This window comes from Lutra lutra, chromosome 9 (assembly GCF_902655055.1).
Source record: "Lutra lutra chromosome 9, mLutLut1.2, whole genome shotgun sequence".
NCBI lineage: Eukaryota > Metazoa > Chordata > Mammalia > Carnivora > Mustelidae > Lutra > Lutra lutra.
In genome coordinates, this window is record NC_062286.1 from 32,530,646 (window position 1) to 32,555,406 (window position 24,761).

At 41.3% G+C, this 24,761-nt stretch overlaps 1 protein-coding gene across 4 annotated transcripts in view; it reads right to left on the reverse strand.

The window, feature by feature from the left end:
- Positions 1–5,094: 5,094 nt before the first annotated feature.
- THUMPD2 (THUMP domain containing 2) overlaps positions 5,095–24,761 on the reverse strand; it is a 41,148-nt gene continuing 21,481 nt past the window's right edge. For 2 of the 4 annotated variants that reach the window (XM_047745928.1, XM_047745929.1), the window contains exons 7-10: positions 20,275–20,346; positions 19,638–19,752; positions 9,124–9,232; positions 5,095–6,012 (exon numbers count right to left, since the gene is read on the reverse strand). In XM_047745928.1, the coding sequence (XP_047601884.1) occupies positions 5,688–6,012; positions 9,124–9,232; positions 19,638–19,752; positions 20,275–20,346 (621 nt within the window). In that variant the 3' untranslated portion in view covers positions 5,095–5,687. Of the gene's footprint in view, positions 6,013–9,123; positions 9,233–15,386; positions 15,474–17,047; positions 18,129–19,637; positions 19,753–20,274; positions 20,347–24,761 lie in introns of those variants that run through there. The other 2 variants (XM_047745931.1, XM_047745930.1) reach the window with 2 other exon arrangements.

Consider the following 24,761-nt stretch of genomic DNA (forward strand, 5'->3'; position numbering starts at 1 on the left):
GGTTAAGCCGCTGCCTTCGGCTCAGGTCATGATCTCAGGGTCCTGGGATCGAGTCCCGCATCAGGCTGTCTGCTCAGTAGGGAGCCTGCTTCTCTCTCTCTGCCTGCCTCTCTGTCTACTTGTGATCTCTGTCAAATAAATAAATAAAATCTTAAAAAAAAAAAAAAAAAAAAAGACTTGCAGAACCATCTGTAAGCCAGATTAGACTTCTTTCCTCCTTGGTGAACTGCTCATCGGGAACCCCCCCCATGGGACCGTGGTCGGGGGATAGGGGAGGGATGCGGCGGGCAGGAAGCCCCTGGCAGGATGAGGGGATGACTGTTCTTGTAGCTCATGAGGGCGGTCAGCTGTGGAGCTCGGTGCTGATGTATACTGGTTCCCCCCTGATGAGAAGGTGCTGGTGGGCTGGGCTTGTTGACCTTTGGCGTGGTGGATCAGAGCACTCTCAGTTCAAGATGGGCAGGCTGGGTCACACAGTCACCTGGTGTCCTGTGGTCAAGCCCTCAGTTGCCAGCCAAGAGTTCTTTCTAAAAGGAGAATAATTAGGTGCACAACAGAGCTTGGCTTTGCTCCAAAAGCGAAGAGGCTACAGCTATCCTTGCCCTATGAGGACAGTCTCCAGCAGTCTCCAGCCAGCGTCTCATTGCTCACAGACATTCTGAGCATCATTCCATCCACTGGGTCATGAGGATAAACATGCAGAGCTGCTCACAGTGAGCCTGGACCAGCTGAAGGACCCTCTCTTGCAGGAAGCCTCCATTAAAAGTAAATAAGTCAGAGCAACAAACCCAAAGGTGCCATAGATTGCCTTTGGATACCAAGGAATTTCATCAAGCATCTGTGCCTCTTTCTTAACGGCACTAATAGCTGCAGTTCTTACAAAGGAATCACTGCTTTTGTTCGGCCATTTTGGTAGGATGGGGGAGGTGGGGGGAGCCTGAGGAAGACGGGATCTTGGTCCTCTGATAACAGTCACCCTTACTCCATGGTTTGGGAGCCATTGTAGAGATTCTGCATTTGCTCAGGGCACCGTTCCAGGTGTAGAGTCAGGATCTGGGGAAATTACCACATAGTTTTTCACTGAGAAAACTGAAGCAGTCAGAAGAGAACTTGCACAGTCTACCACCACCACATCCGCCCACCCTCCAGCATCTGCTCCCACTTACAGTCTGTTCTACAGTGTGTGTTTCTGTAATAGGCAGTCACTCAAATGTTATTGCTAGGTCGGGGATGACGTCACTCTAAAGTGGAAATCGGGTCGGTTCATAAGTCATTTCTCCCCCCAGCACATTAATACTTTGTGCTACCAGATAAGAGCAGCTGAACGTGAAGATGCTAATGGAATGAGCTGAATGAGTAAACTACAGGAAGAATAAAGTAGTTTGCATGAGGCCTTCTCACTGTATCTTCTTACTGATTCCTTTGGGCCACAGGTTTTGTCTTGGAAGTCCTTATTGTGTAGGTAGCAGCCTCTACCCTTCTTCTACCAAATTCTATTCAACCTGCCTTTGCCCTTTTCATGGAAATGTGATATCCTTTATTTACTGATCAATAGTTGACCCTTGAACAACATGGGTTTTAACTATGGGGGTCTACTTTTATGTGTTTTTTGTTGTTGTTGTTGTTGTTTTTAAGATGTACTTATGTACTGTGCACACGTGGGGTGGGGAGGATAGGGGCATGGGGAGAGGGAGAGAATCTCAAACAGGCTCTGTGTTCAGGGTAAAGCCCTATTCCAGATTCGATCCCACGACCCTAAGATCATGAACTGAGCTGAAACCAAGAGATGCTTAACTGACTGAACCACCCAGGTACTCCCCTCCCCCCCTTTTAAGAGTTGACCACAAAAGCCACAAGGGCATTTATTTATAGCTGCCCACCTCAGCTTTCATGGGACCAAATCAAAGGTGAAGGGAGCAGACAGAGGTCATGCCTGCTGCCCTCTGAGGAACCAGTGAGGCCATGGAAGACCATGAACAGATCTCTGGGGCCCAGGACCAGGCAAAGCTGCAGGTCAGCCCGTGTGCTGACAGGGTGGTTGGTTGGAGAGCTCAGGTGGGCAGGGAGGAGGCTAGGCAGACACAGAGGGACCATGGCCTGGAGGCAGGGGTGGGTCTGCAGCTGGTTAGCCCTGCCTCATGGGGGTGGCCTCAGTGGGCCCGGTGCAGACCCCTCCCCGTGGCCTTTGGGAGGCCAGCAGCTGATGGCCATGGGCTGAAAGTACGCCTTCTGGAAGACTGTTCCCGGCTGATGGTGTTCCTCAACGGCCTGCCCTGTGGCTGCTGCTGTTGAGGTGGGGCCACCGGGCTTGGTGACCACGCTGTCCCAGGGCCCAGCCCCCTGCTGCCACTGCCCTTGCCCTGCCCTCCTAGCCGGCCTCCATGGTTTGTTTTCAAGAAACAAATCGGCCATGCTACCAATGTATTTTCTCTTTCTTATGGTTTTCTGAATAACATTTCTTGCCTCTAGCTTCCTTTAGTGTGAGAATCCAGGGTACAATCTGTATAACAAAGTAGAGGTTAACTGACTATTGATGTTATTGGTAAGGCTTCAGTTCAGTGGTAGGCTATAAGTAGTTAAGTTGTAGGGGATTCAGAAGTTATAAGCGGGTTTTGGTTGTGTGGGGGTAGGGCCCCTTCACCCCTAGGTTGTTCAAGGGTCAAGTGTATTTATTTATTAGGAATGTTAACCTGTTCTTTCAAACTATGTTAATTGGCGTTTTTGATAGTATGCCATTTCCTAAGTTGGATAGGTTTAGAATGGTCTGGCCGGTACTTTTTCCGTAAATTCTGTTATTTTTAGTGCATGAATTTGAGAATGAAACATTTTCAGGAGCACATTTATCATGTTATTGCAGAAATGCCTGTATGCCGCCTTCCCACTCGTAACCATGGAGAAATTATTCATGCTCTTATTGAACGCTAATTCCCCCATGTGTGGAATGTATTCCAACCCCCTTTTCAAGGACACTGCTCCCGCAATTATCCTTTCCCTACCTCATGAGTTTTCCACCTTTCCTGGAACAGTCTCTTCAATATGAAAAACATGCTGCTGCTTCTCCCATCTTAAAATATATCATTCTTTTGATTCCACATCCCTCACCAAGCTACTAACTCCATTTTCCACTCTTTTCAGCAAAACTAGTTGCAAGAGTCATTGGTATTCATTACCTCCAGATTTCCCCAGTATTTTCTCTTAATTCCAACCCAGATGGCTTTGCTCTTTCCCCGGGCCACCAAAACTCCCACAGTTGGGGTCACTCACTGCTAAATCCAAGGGTCAATTTCTAGGTCTTTATCTTTTCCAGCAGCATTTGATAGATCACTGCCTCCTCCCTATCCCGTGCTCATTTGCCTTCCGGGCAACCACTCGCTTTCCTCCTGCTCCCTTGCAGATCGCTTCCCTTCTCTGGACCTCTTAGTGCTGGAGGAACCCGAGGTTCAGCCCTGTTCCTCTTCCTTCTTCTCCTCCATTTAGTCGTTTGGTGATCCCATCCAATTTCAGGGCACCAATATGCTGAAAATCCCCAAATTTCTATCTCCAGGGCAGAACTTTGTCTTAAACTTCAGACTCATGTATTCAATTGCCTACTCAACACCCCCACTGGGATGTTTAATGCACATCTCAGAGTTAGCAAGTCTAAAAATGCCATCTCACACCCAGCCTGCCCCCTCCACAGCCTTTCCCCCATCAGTTGATGGAAGCGCCCTGTTCGGGGGGCTTGGCCAAGTATCCGAGAATCACTCCTCCCTCTCTCCACTTATCACACCACACATCAAACACATCCGCAGATCCTGCCGGTTTAAGAAAGGAAAGATATTTCAGAATCCAGCTGTGTCTTACCCCCTCTGCTGCTCCTGCTGGGCAGGCTACCATTTTCTCTTGCCTGGATTATTGTGAAAAGTTCCCAACTGGTCTACTTTCGCCTTTGCCTCCCCTCACTACCGTCATCACAGTGGTTCTCTAAAATGTATGTTAGATTTCTCCTTGTTCAAAACTGTCCAATAGTTTTAAGTCAAAGCCAGTCCTTCTAGCAATCTGCAAGGCCCTCTTTGGTCTAACCTGCCCCTGCTGCCTGCCACTGACTTGCTGGTCAACCTCTCCTTCTCCCCCTCACTGACTCGGCTCTAGTCCGACTTCCTCAGATACATCAGGCACACTCTTGTCTTACGGCCTTTGCAACTGGCTATTCCATGTGCCTGGAACACTCTTCCATATCCTTTAAATATTTGCTCCAATCTCCCATTTTCAAAGAGGCTTGATCTATTAAAAGTGCAAAACAGTCCTATCCCCATCCTCCTGGTTCCCGATCACTTTACTCTGCTTTCCTTCCCCCAACCCCACACTTACCACCTTCTAACCATCAAATAAATTATTCACTATGTCTGCTGTTTCTTATCCGTCTCCCCTGCTAGAGTGTTTAACTCCTATGAGGGCAAGGATCTTTGGTTCACGGACGTGCTCCAAGGACCTCGAACAATGCCCTGGCAGAGAATAGGTATGCAATCAATATTTGTTGTATGAATACGGGACAGGCTCAGATTCCACTGGGATTACTATGAAGTGATCTCAGGTAGAAATTCCACTTATCACCTGTGCCCCACTAGCTCCACACTGATGAATGGACTAAGTTACATGCCACGCCCCAGCTGGAAAAGACTCTTCAGCTTCTTCTTTGGAGAGGTGGGATTCACAGGTGAGAAATTTCCCAAACATGGAGAGGTTGTTAAAATAGTAAAACAGTAGGGGCGCCTGGGTGGCTCAGTGGGTTAAGCCGCTGCCTTTGGCTCAGGTCATGATCCCAGGTCCTGGGTTCAAGCCCCGCATGGGGCTTTCTGCTCAGCAGGGAGCCTGCTTCCTCCTCTCTCTCTGCCTGCCTCTCTGCCTACTTGTGATTTCTCTCTGTCAAATAAATAAATAAAATCTTTAAAAAAAAAAAAATAGTAAAACAGCCAAGAAGCCAAGCCACTACTTTAGATAATTGAAAAAAAATGAAAATCATATTCTCATCAACTTCCTGTTAAGAAGATCTTCTTCTCAAGTAGTAAACACAAGGAATGTATTTAATTTAAATAAGGGAGAGGCAATAACTTATTAATGTTTTTATAAAAAGAGCAAACTTTATTTTCCGTCATGTTGGAGGATACTGGCTTGATTTATATTATTATTCTCACTAATGTTTTATATAACTTGGGACGTACAAAAGGTATTGCAAATAAAAATTATTTTTATTCCAATGGAGGAGAAAATTATACATTTAAAAATCAAGTTTAATAGCAAAAGAAGACATAAAAGTTTCTACATTTAGAAAAACCTGATCGTGAAAACATCACCAACCTTATGATGACTGCAGTATACTTTATGTGAACCCCTGAAAACCTTTGTTCCAAGTTTCAGTTTCTGTTCAGAAATAGTGCAGGCGGGGCAAAACTCTTCACCTTCCGACAGAATACGATATTTAAGAGTCATTTGGTGTAATGTACATTCATTGGTTTTGGTTGGCAACTTTAATTCTTTTGGGTGTAAAGCTGATCTCTACTCAGAACCTGTGTCCAGCAGCAATGCTGGACCTCAGGGGAGTTTGCTTCCTTGGGACTCTGGGGCCCTATGAGGGTCCAGGACAACCGCCTTCACTGCTGTACAGCTGCCCTGACAGGACTTGAACCTGGCTCACAGCAGCAAGCCTGCTAGAGTCCCAAAGAGTGCGACTTCCTGTATTTGCATATGAATGCCTCTGTCCTTCCAAGGCTAACTTGGTAGCATTCCACTGGCACTAAAGAGCCAACCGGTGGCATTTTGTCTAAGCCCCCCTGGCTGCTGGCTTCCGATGAAGATGACACTGTGTCCGATAGGTCAGTCTTCTCTCTGGGGCTCAAGCACTCCTCGATTCCAGGCTCATCTGTGGGGCTGCCCTTGGAATTCAAAGGGATGCCGCTCTGTTCACAGTCTTGGAGGCTCCTGTGGTGATCGTTGTTGAGCAACAGCACAATGGTTCCTCCAACGTGGAGCACTCTGACGGAAGATGGTAATTGGCATGAGTATTTCTTTCTTTTTAGAGAACAAACAATCCCACTTTATTTTAAATATTTGGTGTTTTTAATTTGAAATTTAATTTTATCTATTTAAACACAAGGATTTTGATAATTAGGTAGTAGCTTCCATAATACATATTCATTATAGTAATTACAGAATCACTAGCACAAATCTGCTTTAATTATCTATTTTTACTCTACTTAAAAGGCAAGCCTCAAAGTAATTCATAGTCACATTCTAATAAGTACAAAGGAAAAGGCAAATGAAAGAATCCTAAAGAATCAGCATATATTAGAGGTAGTAGGCTGTTGGCAGAAGAAAATCACCAAAAAGAGTGAGGATATGCACAAGGGAAGGACAACAGGGAAGACCAGAAAAGAAAGGGAAGACCCTGAGATGAAAACATTTGAGCAAATTCTGCACAGCAGTTCTATGTGGACAAAGTGACCACCACCACAGTCTCCGGGGCAGCCAAAGAGATTACTGACAGTGGGAGAGCGGCCAGCAGAGCGCTAAGGAGGGTGGCAAATGCTCCAGGCAAGTCTGAGGTGCCCCAGGAATGCATTAGGTGGGTCCCAAACCTGCGCTGTGAGTTAAGGACAAGCAGGAGTGAGGCGGGCCAAGTGACAGTGAGGGACTGGAGCAGGGCAGGCAGCTGGAGGCAGCAAAGCCCAGACAGGAAGACCATCAGGTGCAGGAGACACTCAAAGAAATTCAGCAGGGGGGTGAATCTGAGGGGGTAGGAGGAGGAGGGAGGGAAAGAGCCTGTTTGGAATGTGCCGAGGGACCAAAGGAACAGGGCAGGGTGAATTCCAATCCACAGCTGGAGATACAGCCTGGAGGCAAGGAGAAGACCAGTGGAGGTAGAGATTTCAGAGTTTTATAGTACACAGCAGATAACAGGCGGAGGACATCATGGGGGGCGGGGGCAGTACCAAGTGAGAAGAGCAAAAAGGCCAAGGAACAGAGACTTCACTTTTAAAGGAGGAGAGAGGAGGAAGGGTCCGTAATCCTGCAAGAAAGTCTGGACAACAGTGATGGCACGGAAGCCAACGATATTGGGTTTCCAGAAGGAAATGGTCTCAACAGTGTGTAATGTGGCAGGACTAACAAGTGACTAGGATTACAAGAAGTCATCAGTGAACCTGGGCGTGCGATCTTGGTTGAGGGCAGGTGCAAATTGCTGGTCTGCCAGAATCGAAGGGGGACTGGAAGGTGAGGAAGCAGAGATGTCAAGGGTAGACTATTCTTCCAGTAAGTTTGGGTGTATATGTAGGGAAACAGGATGACTGCTTGAGGGCCAGGAGTTACAGGGAATCTCTCCCACACCTGACAAAGATGTCAGGAGCTCAAGGAGCTTTTCCCTCATCTAAACAATCAGTGAATCAAGACAAGTTTGTCTCCAAGCTGCACTGTGTTATGCTACACTGACTGTATAAAGCTTCAAACTGTGTAAAAAGTAAAAAACCAAACCACAAAGTCTGTGGGCAGGTGTCAGGGAAGCATGGTCAGAGAAGTTCCTTATGTCCAAATACATACACTGATCCAACTGAGGCCTTCAGATTAGGGGGTAAATCCTGAATACCTTCTGGAAAGTTCCAGGCTAAATGTAAGTCACTGCTCACACATACTGTATTTCACCACGAGCTGGCTTAATAGTGTGGCTGGTGAATTATCTAGGTAGGCACAAAGGCTGTGGTTATGAATCCTGGCTGCACAACGGAATCAGCCCGGGAGTGGTTAGGAAATACACCCATGTTCTACTCCAGACCAATTAAATTGGAGCCTTGGTGGGGAGGGGTGGAGAATGAGTGTTAGAGTTTTTCAAAAGCTCCTGAAAGGGTTTTAATAAGAACTCAGGGTTGCAAAATCTGCTTGAGGGTAACATGTACAGGAGCTGAGGAAATGTCTGAATTATCGGTGTTGCCCAGAAAGAGACCCCACGTAATTATGCCAAGGGGTAGCTAACTGTGCAGCAGGGGAGGTTGCCTAGAAATAAGAAAATCCAAAAAAAAAGTGTGGAGCACCCAGTTCACATGATGGAGATGAGATGGCTCCTGGTTGGACTCAGAGTTCATGTCAAGCTTTAATTTTTCTTATGGAATGTCGGCCTTGACACTGAATTTTTTCTACCCAACATCCACAGCTCATTTTTTCTGTTGGTGACATTATTTATATACAGACTCTCAAACATCTATGTTGTCTTGCTCTATCAAATGCCCAACTGAGGGATGCCAGGGTGGCTCAGTTGGTTAAGCAGCTGCCTTCGGCTCAGGTCATGATCCCAGCGTCCTGGGATCGAGTCCCACATTGGGCTCCTTGTTCTGTGGGGAGCCTGCTTCTCCCTCTGCCTCTGCCTGCCACTCTGTCTGCCTGTGCTCGCTCTCTCTCTTTCTGACAAATAAATAAATAAAATCTTAAAAAAAAAATGCCCAACTGAGCTGATTTCATGAACTGACCTTTTAGTCATATCTTTTTATTCCTCCATGTGTTCTAGATTCTCTCCTTTCTCAGATCAGAAAACAGGCCTCACTGTTTGAACCTCTCAAAGAAATACTTTCACTGAATTAGATTCCCTGAGGCCGACCTTAGAAACCATGACATGAATAACACTTCATCTTCCTTCTACAATAAGCAGTGTTGTAACTTCTCTAGGTTACTGATGTTCCTTGTGTGAACTGTTGTGTGGTTTAGTAGCTGGGATCTCGAGAAAGTTCATCTTTCTGGGTTCCAGTTTCTCATCTGGAAAGCATGGGGGATTAACAGCAGGCAGGGTTTTTGTGAGTATTACAAGTAAATACGTAAATTACCTACTCAGTGATTAAAATACACGTCACTATTTCAGATGCTCAAATTTCAGGCAATAACGACAAACTGGTATCTTTTCCAAAATAAAACTTAGAATAGTGTAAGATGATATGGAATAACTATTTCAATTATAAGCTTCTGATTTGAAACCTTAGAAAACTGAACTACAAAAGCTTTGGATAAATTACTAAGACGCAATCAAATCTTAACTGAAGAACTACGATATATTTTGGTTAAATGTCCAATAACTCAAAAATTATAAGAATAAACTCAACAACTTACCTCTCCATTTCTTGTAGAATGTTTTTGATGTCTTTCCCTAACTTAAACTTTTTCCCAAATGGAATGTCAGAAATAATAACATCGACACTCTCTGAGGGCAATGGCAGTTCTGAAATACAGAAACCAGAGAATCCAGCTACATTAAGTTCAAATATTTACAACCTAAATACAAGAAAATTGAAGTATGCTGAATTATTTTTGCATATTAAATAAAATTTAGGGTTGCTAACATTGTTTCCAAGAAATTACAAGTTTCTAAAAGGCTTTTCACTAAAAAATAAATGGTAAAGTTATTACATTCTGTTTTTTGAAAATTGGTTTCTGTTATAATATGATATAAATTAAGCAGAATCTTAAATTAATCAGAAAATTGAATTCTCTAAACATATTACATGACTAGAAAGTTGCCAGATCCAAGAAGAAATACATTAAATTGTCTAGAACCTTCCACAAACCATGTTCTGTAACTTACATTTCTCTCTTCATAGTTACTTATGCAATTTTGCATGTGTAGATATACTTGCTTTTAAGGGAGATGATCTTAGCTTTCACTGAAATTTTAAAGGAGACCCAAAAGGTTAAGAACATCTACTTAAGTCCTAAGACCAGAGAAAATGCTAAACAAATCAACAAAGTGATTATTGCTAAACAAAATTAAATATAGTGTTTGATTACTAAATCTAAATTTTTCTCATCTTTACTATTCTCAGAAATTAGATTATCAAAAGGTAATACATGTAAGCTTAACTTCCACATTTTGAGTATACTTTTCATTTTCTACTTATTTTACTTGCCACCTACCATGTACATTAGATATTCATAAGGTATTCAGTAGCATCTAATTCTATAAAAATATAATAAAATGTAAATAATCTTTATTATTTTGAATACCATATACATTTTTGTTGGCTGGAAACTTAAAAACAAAACAAAAAGTCTCATTACCTGGGAAAGTCTAATGAACACTTGGTAAATCTCACCTAGTTCTAACCCTTGCTTGAGATTTGTAGAATAAGAATAGGTTGTTAGAAAAGTTTCAGAATAATATTCTTTTAAAGCTCGGCAGGAATTCTTTTTTTTTTTCTTCTAAGTCATATATATTTTTTAAAGATTTGTCTATTTATTTTAGAGCCGGGAGGGAGCACAGCAGGAGAGGGACCGAGAATTTCAAGCCGAAACCAAGAGTTGCTCAACTCACTGCACTATCCAGGCGCCGCCCCAAGTCATATTTAAACTTCACACATTTAGTTTTTGGGTGTTGATATAGAACATGTACATTTAAATAGTTTCAATATTTTTGCAGAACTACTCAAGGCAATGTACAGTGAAGGCCATCGTGGTTATCAATGTTTTATACATGAGAAACCACGGAGTAGTTTACTGTTGAGTTTGAGCCCACATCTTTCTTTTGCATTCACAGACACACAGACACACACACACACACACTAGCTGTCCAATTTGCTCAGGTTTGATTAACATTTTTTTTTCTTGTCAGTCTCTATTTTTATTTGCAACTTTCCTACTCTGTATTATATAATTTGCTGAACTGCTTTAAATAATTTTAGAAGTTAAAGGAACAAACTTCACAGAATAATTCTTTCAAAAAGTTCTAGAACGAAGCAACGTTCTCTTCCCCTAGAACCCGAGATGAGCTTCTGTGGGTACGTGTGAGAGGGCAGGCAGGCCCTGGTATCCAACAGCCTGCATTTGGCTCTGTCGCTAAGTAGCTAGGGGACTTTGGGAAATTACTGTGTCAGTTTCCTCATCTGTAAAGTGGGTACTCTTTTTTTTTTTTTTCAAAGATTTATTTATTTATTTATTTGACAGAGAGAGAGATCACAAGTAGACAGAGAGGCAGACAGAGAGAGAGGAAGGGAAGCAGGCTTCCTGCTGAGCAGCGAGCCCGATGCGGGACTCGATCCCAGGACTCTGGGATCATGACCCGAGCCGAAGGCAGCGGCCCAACCCACTGAGCCACCCAGGCGCCCCTAAAGTGGGTACTCTTAAGTTGACAAGTGAGGTCGTTTATGGAAAGCGTCTGGAACGGTGCCTGGCACAGAGTGAGCACTCAGTAACGGTTAGGTCTTGTAGTGATCATGAACAATGTCCCCTCTGTGTGTACAGGCAGATGACAGCCAGGTGGAGATCAGTGGGCTGGAACCCTTCAAAGCAGCTCTGCACAACACAGCATGTCTTTCCCCTGGCTCCTCAAAGGCCACGTAGGGCAACTGCTTCCAGATGGGCCTCTTTCCTACTCCTTTCCTCCTGCAGTGGTTCTCAGAGCCACACTATCTCCCGGGCAGCGCCGTCGGGAGCTACAGCAGCAGCAGTTATCTCCTGGGAACTACAAACGCAAATCCTAGCCCCCTTGATCCCAAACCTACTATTTAGTGTGTATCAGAATCTGGACGGCTGGTGAAACACAGACTGTTGGCCCCACCTCCAGGGTTTCTGGTGAGGAAACTCCTGAAAGCAGGAGCACCTGACCCCTGATTTTCAACACAGTAGAATCTGTTAAATTATTAAATGCTTTGAACTGCCTGAGAACAAGGAGTCTGCCTGTAACTAAGGAGATAAAATTCTGAAATAGAAACATAGCTCAAAACAAATATGTAAAAATCATCTCCTTTACAACTCTGCAGGATGATTCAAGAACATGAAAACAATTTAACATACTGGTGTGTCTTGAACAAAAAGAACCGTTCTGTCTCCCTCCTTCCCGGAGAAAAATGGGTAAGGATTGCTTTAAAACTCAGGATTATGGCCGTAATGTGTTTTCTTCCAATAGGTCTTAAGAGTCTTTGAGATAAGTTTTTGTGCTTATATTTAGACAAATGATTAAATAAATTGAGGTCTTCTACAAAATTGGACACACCCTTCCTATGTTCTTTCATCATACTTCCTCCTGTTTGAACATTCTTTATAAATTCTGTCCGGAGGGGCGCCTGGGTGGCTCAGTGGGTTAAGCCGCTGCCTTCGGCTCAGGTCATGATCCCAGGTCCTGGGTTCGAGCCCCACATCGGGCTTTCTGCTCAGCGGGGAGCCTGCTTCCTCCTCTCTCTCTGCCTGCCTCTCTGCTTACTTGTGATTTCTGTCAAATAAATAAATAAAATCTTTAAAAAAAAAAAATTCTGTCCGGATTTATAACATTCTTATTGTTCTGTGCCTGTAATTCTCATAGTTGTTTAAAATCAGTTGTATATTCAAGTTGATTCAGTCCTCATGACCAATCACTTTGTCTTGGCTTTCTTTATTTTTCAGTTGATTCATCTCTTAGATGTTTGGATTTTATTAAAGTTTTCCCCTGCAGGGTTTATTAGTGAAATGTTGCCTGAAAAAAAAATTTTTTTTTTAAAGATTTTATTTTATTTTTAGTGAGAGTGAAAGAGCATGTTTGTGAGCCAGGGTGGGCGTGGGGAGCAGCAGGTGGCGGGGATGGGGCGTGATTAGGTAGAGAGTCTCAAGCAGACTCTGTGCTGAGTGGGGTACCCCACACAGGGCTCAGTCTCACCCTTCTGAGATCATGACCTGAGATGAAACCAAGAGCCAGGCTCTAAACTGGCTTAGCCACCTGGGTGCCCCACCTGAACTCTTTTATACCTGAAAATGTCTTTGTACTAAAATGACATCTTGGATGGGTATGTTTTTGGGGTCACACTTGCTATTTACCTTGTAAATAGCCACTATTCTACTGACAATACTGCTCTATAACCTCCTGTTTCTTTCCATTGTGGCCAGATTTTGAAGTTTATTGCATATAGATTATGCCCTTTGGTTGCTGCTGCTGATTTTTTTCCTTCTATTTTTACTATTTGTTTTCTGATTTCAATAAGTGCAGGAGAATACAAATCCTTCAATAAAGTTTCAGTCTGTTGTCTTAATCCAGAGCTCATAATTAGTCTTAAATATGCAAAACGTAGTTTGGCATCTGGAACTGGTGACCTTTTAACTTATAGTCCAAAGAGGAACATTTTCAAGAACAAGATGATTAGAAATAAGAATACATACTTCTTGAAATATTTATTGGCTGACAAACTGTTTATTATTATAGTGGACCAAAAAATATTATCTGGGCACATTGAAAGAAAAAAAACCCACAAGCTTAAAATTAACAAGTAAAATGATTTTTTGTGACCTGTATTCTTATACTGATTGGTTTCTTAGATGTATTAGTCTCTAATCCCATGTCATTATGGATATTTTTCTGAAGAATGTAATACTTTTTTAATAGGAACTTCAAATTTTTTTCATAAAATTGCCTGTCATATTCTTCAGAGTTTCACTTTAATGGCTAATAAACTTCTTTGTAGACTAATATTTTTATTTGAGAAAATAAGTAGAGAACCTTTCTTTACAGGTTCTAAAGTAACAGTAGAGCTCAGAGCAAATTCTGCTAACTGGAGGATACTCTCAATTTTATTTTATTTCTTTCATAGGGAAAGTCTAAATATTTCAGCCCTGCAGTTCAATCTCTTCATTTGTAGTGTCTTTGACAAACATTTTCATGACACAAAACTCAAATAAATTGTCTCTACTGTTCTTTTAATTCGCTTACCAAGTGTAGAGCCTGCAGAATCTAAGCCCTTCTCAATTTGATTCCATTCCATTCTAGAATATACATTTATCCAATTAAAGAAAGCCATTAGAAGCTTCTTTGTCTAAGATATCCAAGGTTATTTACAGAATTTCAGAATTAAATCTTGTTCATTATTAAGCTCTCAGTTTTAGTTTGTTCATTTCTTCCTTGGTGTTTTTAGGGATTTCAATGTCCTCCTGTTTTGTTTTTCATAACTGCAATTCATCAAAAATTGCAGAAACTTAAGTTTTGGGGCATTATATTTGTTAAATTCTTTGATTACAGATTTCCAACAGATTTTTTGAAAAATGCAACCACCATGAGCCTATTGGTTTATTTAAAAAAACTTTTATAGTACAATTATAGAGTAGTTTGATCCAAAAAGCCATTCTTTGAAGGCTTAAATATTTTTAAACCCAACTGATGATGGGCAGGGAAATAAACTGTGTTCTGTTATGAAGTTTGTTTGTTTTTGCAATCACCTTCATCACAAATAGTCTGCAAGTTAGTTATCCCATGTGTACTTAAAAAATGTTTTTCGAAAGTTTATTATTTTGGTAACTTAAGTTTCTATTTCATTTATAGAACATCAGAGCTTGTTTGAAGATAATTATGAATTATGTGGATACCACGCCAGATTTCAAGTACATTTCTGCTTCATAGATTTCGTTAGAATACTAATTACCACTAAATACTGCATAAACAGACACACATGCAGTTCTGAGCTGAATTTACAGTAGCACTCACAATTATGAAAGATGTTATCTTTGACAGAAAAAATTTCCTACATTTCCAAGAACTGGGAAAAAGAAAAGCTAAACCACCACTGGAACAGATTTAATGGATTTTCTTTTTGAACACATCTGATAACAGTGATACAAAACTGGCAACACCTAACCGTCTGCAAAGGTCTTCAATTGGAACCAACAGATCAATGGCTATAGCTTCATTTGGTTTGCATGTATAAGAAAACTTGGAATTGAAAGTGAGCAAAATTAATTTAGAATAGTCATTTGATCTAAATGAAAAGTCATGCTTCACAGAATGATGGTTAATGCATTCTTCTCTAGCTGCTTTTGATAAGTGGCTGTTTTGGGGCTCAATCTCCTTAAAATAATTACTATGTTTTGGAGTAAATGCTAGATGCTTCTATAAACACATCTGTTTCATTTGATCAATGATATCCCCTTGGCCCTCACAGTGGATGATAAATGTCAACAAACATTTTACTTAAGTAATGTATTCACCAGCTTTCTTAAGATTTATTTTTTTAAATTTATTTTTTATTTTATTTTTTTATTTATTTGACAGAGAGAGAGATCAGAAGTAGGCAGAGAGAGAGAGAGAGAGGCAGAAGCAGGCTCCCTGCCAAGCAGAAAGCCCGATGCGGGGCTCGATCCCAGGACCCTGAGATCATGACCCGAGCCGAAAGCAGAGGCTTAACCCATTGAGCCACTCAGGCGCCCCTTCACCAGCTTTCTTGAGAAATGGAAACTCTTTATTAACTTTCTCATTAAACATATGCTTTAAAAAACTTATTACTGCTGAGTTTGTTACAGAATACAAGTGTTATCAAATAATAAAAAAGGATTGATACCATATAACAAACTGTAAAGCCATTATACCAAAAAATACTCAACTCTTTGTGGGAAGCTTCTGATTCCCTATTTCCACATACTCTATGTACACCTAACCCATCACTTCCCACATTTCCTTCTGAGCCTGGCAGCTTCATGAGCCTTGCATAACATGACATGGGCCACAAGACACATGGCTAGAACACCAGGGCCCAGGCCAGCAAGGGCAGGAGAGATACTGGAGGAAAACTCACACTGATATGAAAGAAAATGCAACCACCACCTTATGGGCAGCTTCTGGGTGTACTGTAAAAAGCATGCTTTACTCCTACGAGGGTTGAAATGAATGACACCTGAGAACAAAGCACAGTTGTTAGCAATAAGCTTCTTATAAACTCGCCAAAGTAATGTCTAACAGACTATAATGTCTAATTGGAAGGGAAAATGTTCCTTTTTTCTCCTGTTGACAATTTTGTTGTCTTAATTAACTTATACATGTGTTTCTTTTGCTCAAATCTGTATCTATTACAGCTCTCTATCTTATCCTAGGAATGTAAATATATCTGTAGATTAACAAAAAACAAAGCCTAACCAATGACTAATTAGTTCCTGAGATAGCCTGTAACATAATATTCATCCGGTTCCAAACTTTCATGGTAATTAAAACTTAGGAATAAACACAAACAAGTTCTGCATATTAAAGGATCATCTTCTTTTATACCAGTAGAAAGTCACAAAGTAAACATTACTAAAAAAGTAGAAAAAAAATCCAGTCATTAACGCACACAAAGAGAACAAAGAGAGTGATTCTGTGGAAACAAATCACGGTGGGAGTATTACTAACTTCCTAGACATACCCACGTTGACTGAGGTCTTTATTCGTGCTGTGTGTTAGGCAAAGTACTCAATGTGCTTATGGGATAAATCCCCACCACGGATTCTAGGAAGTAGGGATTATCCTCATACTGTAGATGACAAAATACAGATGTCCAGGATTTTGCTGAAGGCCACACACTGGAGAAACAATGGTGGAGCAAGGATTTATACTTAGTCTGTTGGACTCTGAAGTCCCTGTGTGCTCTTACTTACTATAGTAAAAAAGATGTGAGATCCCCACACCTGTCAATGTCGAACAAAGGACAATTCTTGGGTCTCAATTGTGTTTATGATTAAAGCTTTTAAATTGTGTTTATGATTAAAGCTTTTAAAGGTGAAACCAAATAAACACTAGGCTCTAGCTACAATGTCCACCTCTAAAGATATGTAGTAAAGGGCTAATTATTATTATTATTATTATTTTTTTTAATTAAAGATTTTGTTTATTTATTTGACAGAGGGAGAGAAACACACAGGGAGAGAAGGAACACAAGCAGACGGATATTGAAGAAGGAGAGGCAAGCTTCCTGCCAAGTAGGGAGCCTGATGCGGGGCTCGATCCCAGGACCCTGGGATCATGACCTGAGCTGAAAGCAGACGCTTAATGACTGAGCCACCCAGGCACCCAGGAAGGGCTAATTATTAAATAGTTAATACTGGCCCCTCTGTACACCAGATAAATATGGTTCCTTCATCTGAAATTTAATGTTAAAAGGTTAGGATGTTGAAACAATTTATTTTTTATTTTTTTTTTTAAAGATTTTATTTATTTGACAGAGAGATCACAAGCAGGCAGAGAGGCAGGCAGAGAGAGAGGAGGAAGCAGGATCCCTGCTGAGCAGAGAGCCCGATGCGGGGCTCGATCCCAGGACTCTGAGATCATGACCTGAGCCGAAGGCAGCGGCCTAACCCACTAAGCCACCCAGGCGCCCCTAGATGTTGAAACAATTTAAAATAGATGGCTCATTCTTTCTTCCAGAAAGTTACTCCGAGAATAATTCACAAAAGAACAATCTACAAATGACATCATGTGAAAAATGTTTCATCTCACTAGTAATTAAGGAAAACTAAGTTTGAAAAATGTATCAAATTTATAGTTCTCAAGACTGCAATCCTGCAGTACAATGATACTATCTGGTCTCAACAATGGTTTAGGGAAACCTGCCCCACCAGCTGATGCTGGCCTGGGGTAACCAGCACAACTTCTCAACTGCTCTCTTCATCCTGAGGCCTCTTTCCCTTCTCTATACTCATTCCCTAGGTGATCTCCTGGATTTAAATGTTACCCGTACTGATGATGCCTCACCTCTCCCCTCACACTCCAGATCTGGGTACGGGGCTACTAACATGCCATCTTCTCTACTTGGTGCCTAATGATCCAGAACTCCAACTTGCACCCCTACCCTACCATTTTCCCAACCCGGTGAATGGCCACCCCACCCTCCAGCTGCTCAAGCCAGGAAGCTGGGTCATGCTTGCTCCTTTTCAGATGAGGCCACATTCAATCCAACAACAAATCCTGCTCACTCTACCTTCAAAAATTAAGTATCTGACCTCTCCTCAACACCTCCATGAATAGCACTTGGGCCCGAGCCACCTCACTTCTTACTGGATCATTGCAAGAGCCCTAACTAGTTTCTTTGTTTCCGGTTTCCATCCTCTCTGCTCTTATTATTAACATGGCACTGAGAATGATCCTTCCTTTATTTGCCTATTGGTGCCCTAGAGAACCTTTTGTTTTCAACACTTAAAAACAGTAATTGAACCCCTTTGCTTGGTTTTAAAGTGAAATCTTATGGAATGCCCCCAACACGAAAGTAGATAAAAATGGAGTTGGAAGCATGGCAGAGGTCAGACAGACAGCTGGGTACTTCCTTCCTGACGCCTCTGAGGCCCTCTGGAGATTGTAAAGTGTTGGAAAAATCACTGCTCTGCAACAGCTGAGGAAGCCATCCCAGTCTTCTTGAAACAGCTTTCTGAAAGAAATTAGAGTTCACGAAAGCTGATTTCAGCCTCCTCATCCGTTGGTTTCCTCTAAAAACCTGTGTCTTACAGAGTCCCATTACAAACCTTGACAGAGGGGCGCCTGGGTGGCTCAGTGGATTAAGCATCTGCCTTCGGCTCAGGTCATGATCTCAGGGTCCTAGGATCGCGTCCCGCATCAGGCTCCCTGCTCAGTGGGGATCCTGCTTCCCCCTCTGCCCCTCTGTGCACCCATCGTCCCCGCTTGTGAGCACACGCTCACATTCTCTTTCTCCCTCCCTCTTTCTCACAAAAATAGAATAATAAATAAATAAATAAATAAATAAAACTTAAAAGGAAAAAAAACAACCTTGACAGGTTGAAAAAGTAGTTGTTGGCAGCAAACAACACGAGATCTTAATCAACAATGCAACTTCTTTGGGGGCTGCTTTACTATGTTTTTACACATAAGTCACCCTAATATTTTTTCCTGACACTCTACTACTTTTCCACTACAATAAAAAATTTTAAAATAACATTTACTTCCTCCGGATTATAGGTTTAATACTGACACCATCTACTACCTGTTTATACTGTTTCAAGAGAATACCATTTTCTTAGCAGGGAATTAAATGTGCTTATTTTTTAAGGGAGAAAGATGTACTAGAGGAAAGGGAAAGAAATACGTAATGTGAGGCTTGTCTAAAATGGTCTAAATACTATGGGCGCCTTAAGGAAATTTTCTTTTGACTAGACTGTGCAGAGTTGATTTCTAGTCATGTTTGTCCCTGCTGATCCCCCATCAGTAAAAGGTTTCCCACTACCTTACAGGGTGACCAACTGTCCTGGTTTGCCATAGGCATTCCAGTTTTAGCACTGAAAGTACTGGTTTAGCAAACAGGAATGGTTACCTCATTTCTATATAACACAGGAATACTGTCCAATGTGAGGCAAGGGTAAGGTAAGACAATTCAGAACATTTCAGTTTATCTGGAAGAAGTCTGAAGTTTTGGGGCACCTAGGTGGCTAATTGGTAAGCGTCTGCCTTTGGCTCCGGTCACGAACCCAGGGTCATGGGATCAAGCCCTGCATCAGGCTCCCTGCTCAGTGGAGAGGCTGCTTCTCCCTTTCCCTCGGCCTGCTGCTCTGGCTACATGTGCTCTCTCAAATAAATAAATAAAATCTTTTAAAAAAATCTGAAGTTTTATTATTATTATACTATCCTCCTTATTTTATGCCTACATTAAGTGATCCCTGGTTATGATGTGAGAAATGGTTCAGATACAACAAACACATCTTAAAAAGGTACTTTCACTTAAATATTTAGGGAGACTGAATAAATGTTACTAATAATGAATCTTTCAAAAAATAAGTTATAATTATACTATAGGAAATAAATCAAGGATTAACTCCACAGATATATTCAACCTTTATATTAGAAAGTGAATTTTGCTTAATATTATGATTCTAAATATATTTAAATATGTTCATTTTCCCAAAAGTTTGCATTCTTAATATCTTACCTGTAACAGAGACTTTGAGTAACTCAATTTTATCTTGAAGGCCTGCAGCTTTCAGATTATCATATGCACCTAGTAACTGTGAATCACTGACATCAGCGCCCACATAATACACATCCTATGAGGAAAGAAAGTCCTGTTTTAAGTATGAGTTAAACTATCAGTTTATGTAGTTCAGAAAACCAACTTGCTTCTTCTCAAATAATGAAAATGAATTTAATAGATTTGTTAATTCAGGTTAAAACAAATTTATAGTATTTCTTTAAAATGATATTCAATGGTAAAAAATTATAAGTATTTGTTAATTTTTAAAAACTATTTTTAAAAAGCCTTATTTTACAATAACAAAAACTATTTTAAAAAACCTTATTTTACAATAACAAATGTCTAAAGAATTTGGGGATTAGCATAATCGGTCATGACTAAGCACCAAAACTGTTCACATTTTCCTAAATTTATCAGTCTTTCAAGCAATTTAATTAACCCTTCATAATCCATTTTGACAACAGGAAATGGCAACTCATATCATCAAAATCAATAATCCTAAAAAGATAATCTACTTGTAAATAATTGGGAAGTGAATATACATACAATGATTAAAGTAAATATATTGCTTGGATTATCCAACTTTAGAACTTACTGGCCATTCTTTAGCAGCTTCCAAAAGTATTGTTCCAAGTCCACACATTGGATCTAAAACAAATGCACCAGCCTACAGACAGAAATATTGATTTGGCATTATTCAGCCTATCATAAATATGTATTATAAAAGAAACATAAATTTCAAGAGTAATGATTGCTTTTTACACCTTATTCAGAGTTTCAGGTGGCTAAAGGCGTAAGACAGATGTATGCTGGCTATGTATGAAGGTCCCTGGTGGTGTTCATGTGAGAGGTAGTACGGGGTTATGCTGCACGTGGGAACAGTCCCCGCACCTTAGAGGTTGAAAACAACACATGCCTCATGCTACACCCCCACGGTAGGGCATCGGGGGCTTCTGCTTCTTACTGGAAGCCAGGCTGGTCAAGTGGTCCCCACCTGGAGTGCTGCCATGACTGTGGCAGAGGGGAAAGAAAAGCATTACAAATGGTGTACTTGCTCTTAAAGGTGCCATGTGGAAGTGAGGCACATCACGTCTACCGCCATTTAACTGGCTGAAGCCTGTTAGTCACATGACACACATGATTTGAAGGGGCCAGGAAAGTCTAATCCTATCTGTGCCTGGGAAAACCAGAAATGTGGAGAAAAAAGGAATTATTCCCATTCTGGGGGAGTCACCATCATGTCACAATTTGTAGGTACTGCAACGATTCTGGTTCTGTTCTGAAGAATGGGAAATGATTGGAGGGTTCTGAGCAGAAGAGTAACATGACATTTACTCTTCAGAGGGATCACTCTGGATGCTCTACTGAGAATGGACCAGAGAGGGTAAGAGTCTTAATAGGGAGGCTAGTTAGGGGAAGCAGGCAAGAGAGGATGGTGACTTGAATTAAGGGTGTTATTGGTAAAAGTGGTGAGAAGTGGCTAGATTCTACATATATTTTGAAGGTGGAGCCAATGGACTGGATATAGAATGTTTAAGAATGACAATAATCAGAAATTAGACTAGAGTTTTTGACCTGAGCAACTGGAAGAGTTCTCTGTTACTGAGATGGGAAGAGATGGGAAGGAGAAGCTTCGAAGGAGACAAGAGTATAGTTCTGGACATGTTAATTTTGAAATACCTCTTAGACCAAGTATGGACATCAAGTGATTTGTTGAACATATGGGTCTGGAGTTCAGGGGAGAGGTTCAGGCTACAGATATAAAGTTGGGAACACTCAGTGTTAGTCATAAATGATATTTAAAGCATGAGAACTAGATGAGTCATCTAGAAAGTGAGAGAAGTTAAAAAAGAAAAGTCTATGGGTTGGACCCTAGTGATCTCCTAAGTATAGACGTTGGTAGATGAAGATTCAGCAATGCATACTGACAGCAGCACATACTGATGTAGGAGGAGAACTAGAGTGGTGTTCCAAAAAACTGTGGAAAAAAACATTTCAGGAAGGAGAGTAATGACAGTATCAAAGTGCTAATAGGTAAGCAAGGTGAGCAGTGTCAGTGGCGTGCTGATGACGACAGCCTGATGGAATTGGGTACAAGAGAGAAGGGGAAGTGAGGAAGTAGTGACAGCAAATAGGGACAACTATTTTTAAGAGTTTTTCCATAAAGGGAAGCAGAGAAGGAACACGTGGGTTCAGGAAAGGGTTATTTTCTTAAATTGCAAGATATGTAATCAAGGGTACATGCTGCTGGGAATGTGCAGTAGAGAGAAAAGTCCTGAAGTAGGCATGAGGTAATAGAATCCAGGAAGCAAGTACTGGAGTGAAACAAGGACAATTCACTTACTGCAACGATGATAACGCAAAGTATGTGGGCATAGACTCCAAGATGTTGGTAGATTTGGTGAGGAGAACATGTTGAAGTTCTTTTCTGATTCCAATATTTAAGTCAAATAAGAAGCAAGAGAGTGAAAAGTGTGGGCAAGGAAATGACTGTAGTGGTAGAACATAGAATCCAAGCTGTGAAGGAGGGGTGAGGACAGGTGGTGAGTAATGGACAATGGTAAGGTCAAATGACCAGAGGTCTCAGGGGTTAAGGGGCTGTGTGGCAGCATGCTAAAGGAATTGAACAGGAGGGAGAAAGAGGCTAAGAGCAGGATTCCTGAAATTGAGATATTTGGAAGGTATACCCCTCTGGGTATGACAGGGTCCAGGATATGGCTAGGGTAGTTCAGTAGAGGCAGGGAAACTGAGACATTAAAGGGTCAGATTACAGAGTTGTCACTGAGATCATAAAGAACTATGACAGGAATAGCAGCTTATACTCTCATAGAGACAGGAGGAGAGCTAGAGACATCTGCATGCGCATAATTTCATGGCATGTGCTTCAAACGCACAGAGAGGTTCTGGGCAGAAGGAGCAATGAGGAGCAAGCAAGACACCTACCACCTCCAGGCCCACGGTCCCTTGATATGTTTACAGAGGAAGCAGAGTGCTCAGTGGACAGCCAAGTTTCAGTGAGAGCCAGAGGGGACCTAATGGAAAGAAACATAATGTCCTTCAGGAGACAGAGAGAGAGATTTTCCCCTGGGTGGAAATTCTAAGGGGAGTATCCCATGGATGCCCCATGAAGGGGCGGTTAAGTAAAAAGAATAAGGATCTAAATGACAATTTAGTTAAAAATAACAATGGTATGAGAACTAATTTTTATTAAGATCTTAATATGTGTCAAACATTGTGCTCTTCCTCCCCTCAACATGGTCCATGGTGTAATCTGACCTGAAATATCTTAATGTCTTTATGTTACCACAGGCCCTTCTCTAGCTATGACATCTGGGTACCTGGGCAGGAGACAAGTATTTCTGTATGCTTATATTAATAACTAAGACTTACAGAACTTGATTTTCCTTGTTCGGATATGTAGGAAGGAGAACAGCTTGTGGTAAACGTGAAAAATATCTAACATCCTCCCGTTTAGATTTCATTGTTAGTGGCCCTGACATACCCAAGGTTGGATACTGGGATCATTTACGCTGTGGGTCATTATAATGAAGAAAGTCCCTGCCCTAAGAAGACACCACCTTAAAAGGATTTTACACCACCCTAGAAGGAGTCCTCCACCCTTGCTCATGGGATCAGGTAGATGACAAAATCCAGACTGGGTGACAGGCACGTGGAGAGTGAATCAGATTAAAACTGTCCGCCAACAAGCCCATAAAACCCCTTAGATCTAAAATGGCAAACCTCTCGGGTCCCTCCCTCTTTGGAAGCTTTCTATTCTCAATAAACTTGGCTTTGCTGCCCACCACTCTTCATCTGGTCTACCTCTTCATTCTTTGAAGCTGCGTGACCAAGCTTTGCGGGCACTGAAGGAAAAGAAATCCTGTAACAATTGCTAAACTCCTCCAAAACAACTGTGCTGTGCTACTTCTTATATGCTTTAACAGACGTCCTATGCTGGTGATCACATTTAGAGAAACCATTCTTACTCTAGGTTCTAGCAAGGCAAACTCACAGAAAAAATTTTATCTAACATTAGCTTTGGATATTTTAATTTACTTTCTACTTTTCTGACAAATGGATGTTTATGTCAAGATAAAGGTAACATTTCAAACTTGTATAAGGTGGTTATATAAATTTATATTTATATAATATGTATATATGTGTATATATATACATATATATATAGTTATATAGTTATATAAACTGTGGTGAGATCACTGGCAGTTTGGTAACCATAACTCTCTCTCCTTACACTAAAAGAAATTTGGACTAAAGATTAAAATCAAATAAAAAAAAATCATGGATTCTGAGAACATGATAATCTTAAAGTAGCTTTCTTCTTTTCTCTCAGCTCCAAGCTATTTAGTTCTCCTGGGCCCAAGTGATGTTCAGACGTAGAGGCAACTAGTGCTAAGAGAAAGAAAGCCTTGGGCTTCATTTGGGTCTCAGAAGAAGGAACTAGTATGGGGCCTCTTAGCTATGGCTTGGTGGGAGATCAAGAGACCAGCCCTGGAGTCCAGAGGGGAAAATCACTGGAACCAGGGAGAACCTAGTCTTCAGAGATATACAGATCTGCAGGGAGACCAGTGAAGAGAAAAGCTTTCACTTAAAAAAGTTTTCAGCATGGCTAACAGATTCTCCTTACCCTGCCAACAACCCCAGTGGCACCAGAGATCCATTTGCCTTCTGCCATTTTTAGGATTTTGGCCATTTAAAATATTTTAATAACCATAGTTGAGTCCCAGTGAGCCAACGAGAAAATAATGGCACATCTAAAGGCCTGGGGTTGGTGAGTAGCTAGAGAGTAAATAGGCAGAACAGTCCCAGCATACATCTAGTGACATGGAACTCCTGGAGGAGACAGATAAGTATTCGAACAAAAGAACTAAGAGCTTTTAGAGATATTCAAATGTAGTGTGCACACACACAAAACCTTCAGAGCTAAAAAATGATGATTTTTAAGCTAAAAATTCTGACGAATAAAGTAGAACATATCTCTATGACTCTTGCTATAGCTTGGAAGATTATGTTCAAGAATAACTCAAAATGCAGACCCAAAATATAAAGAGATGGAAACCACGT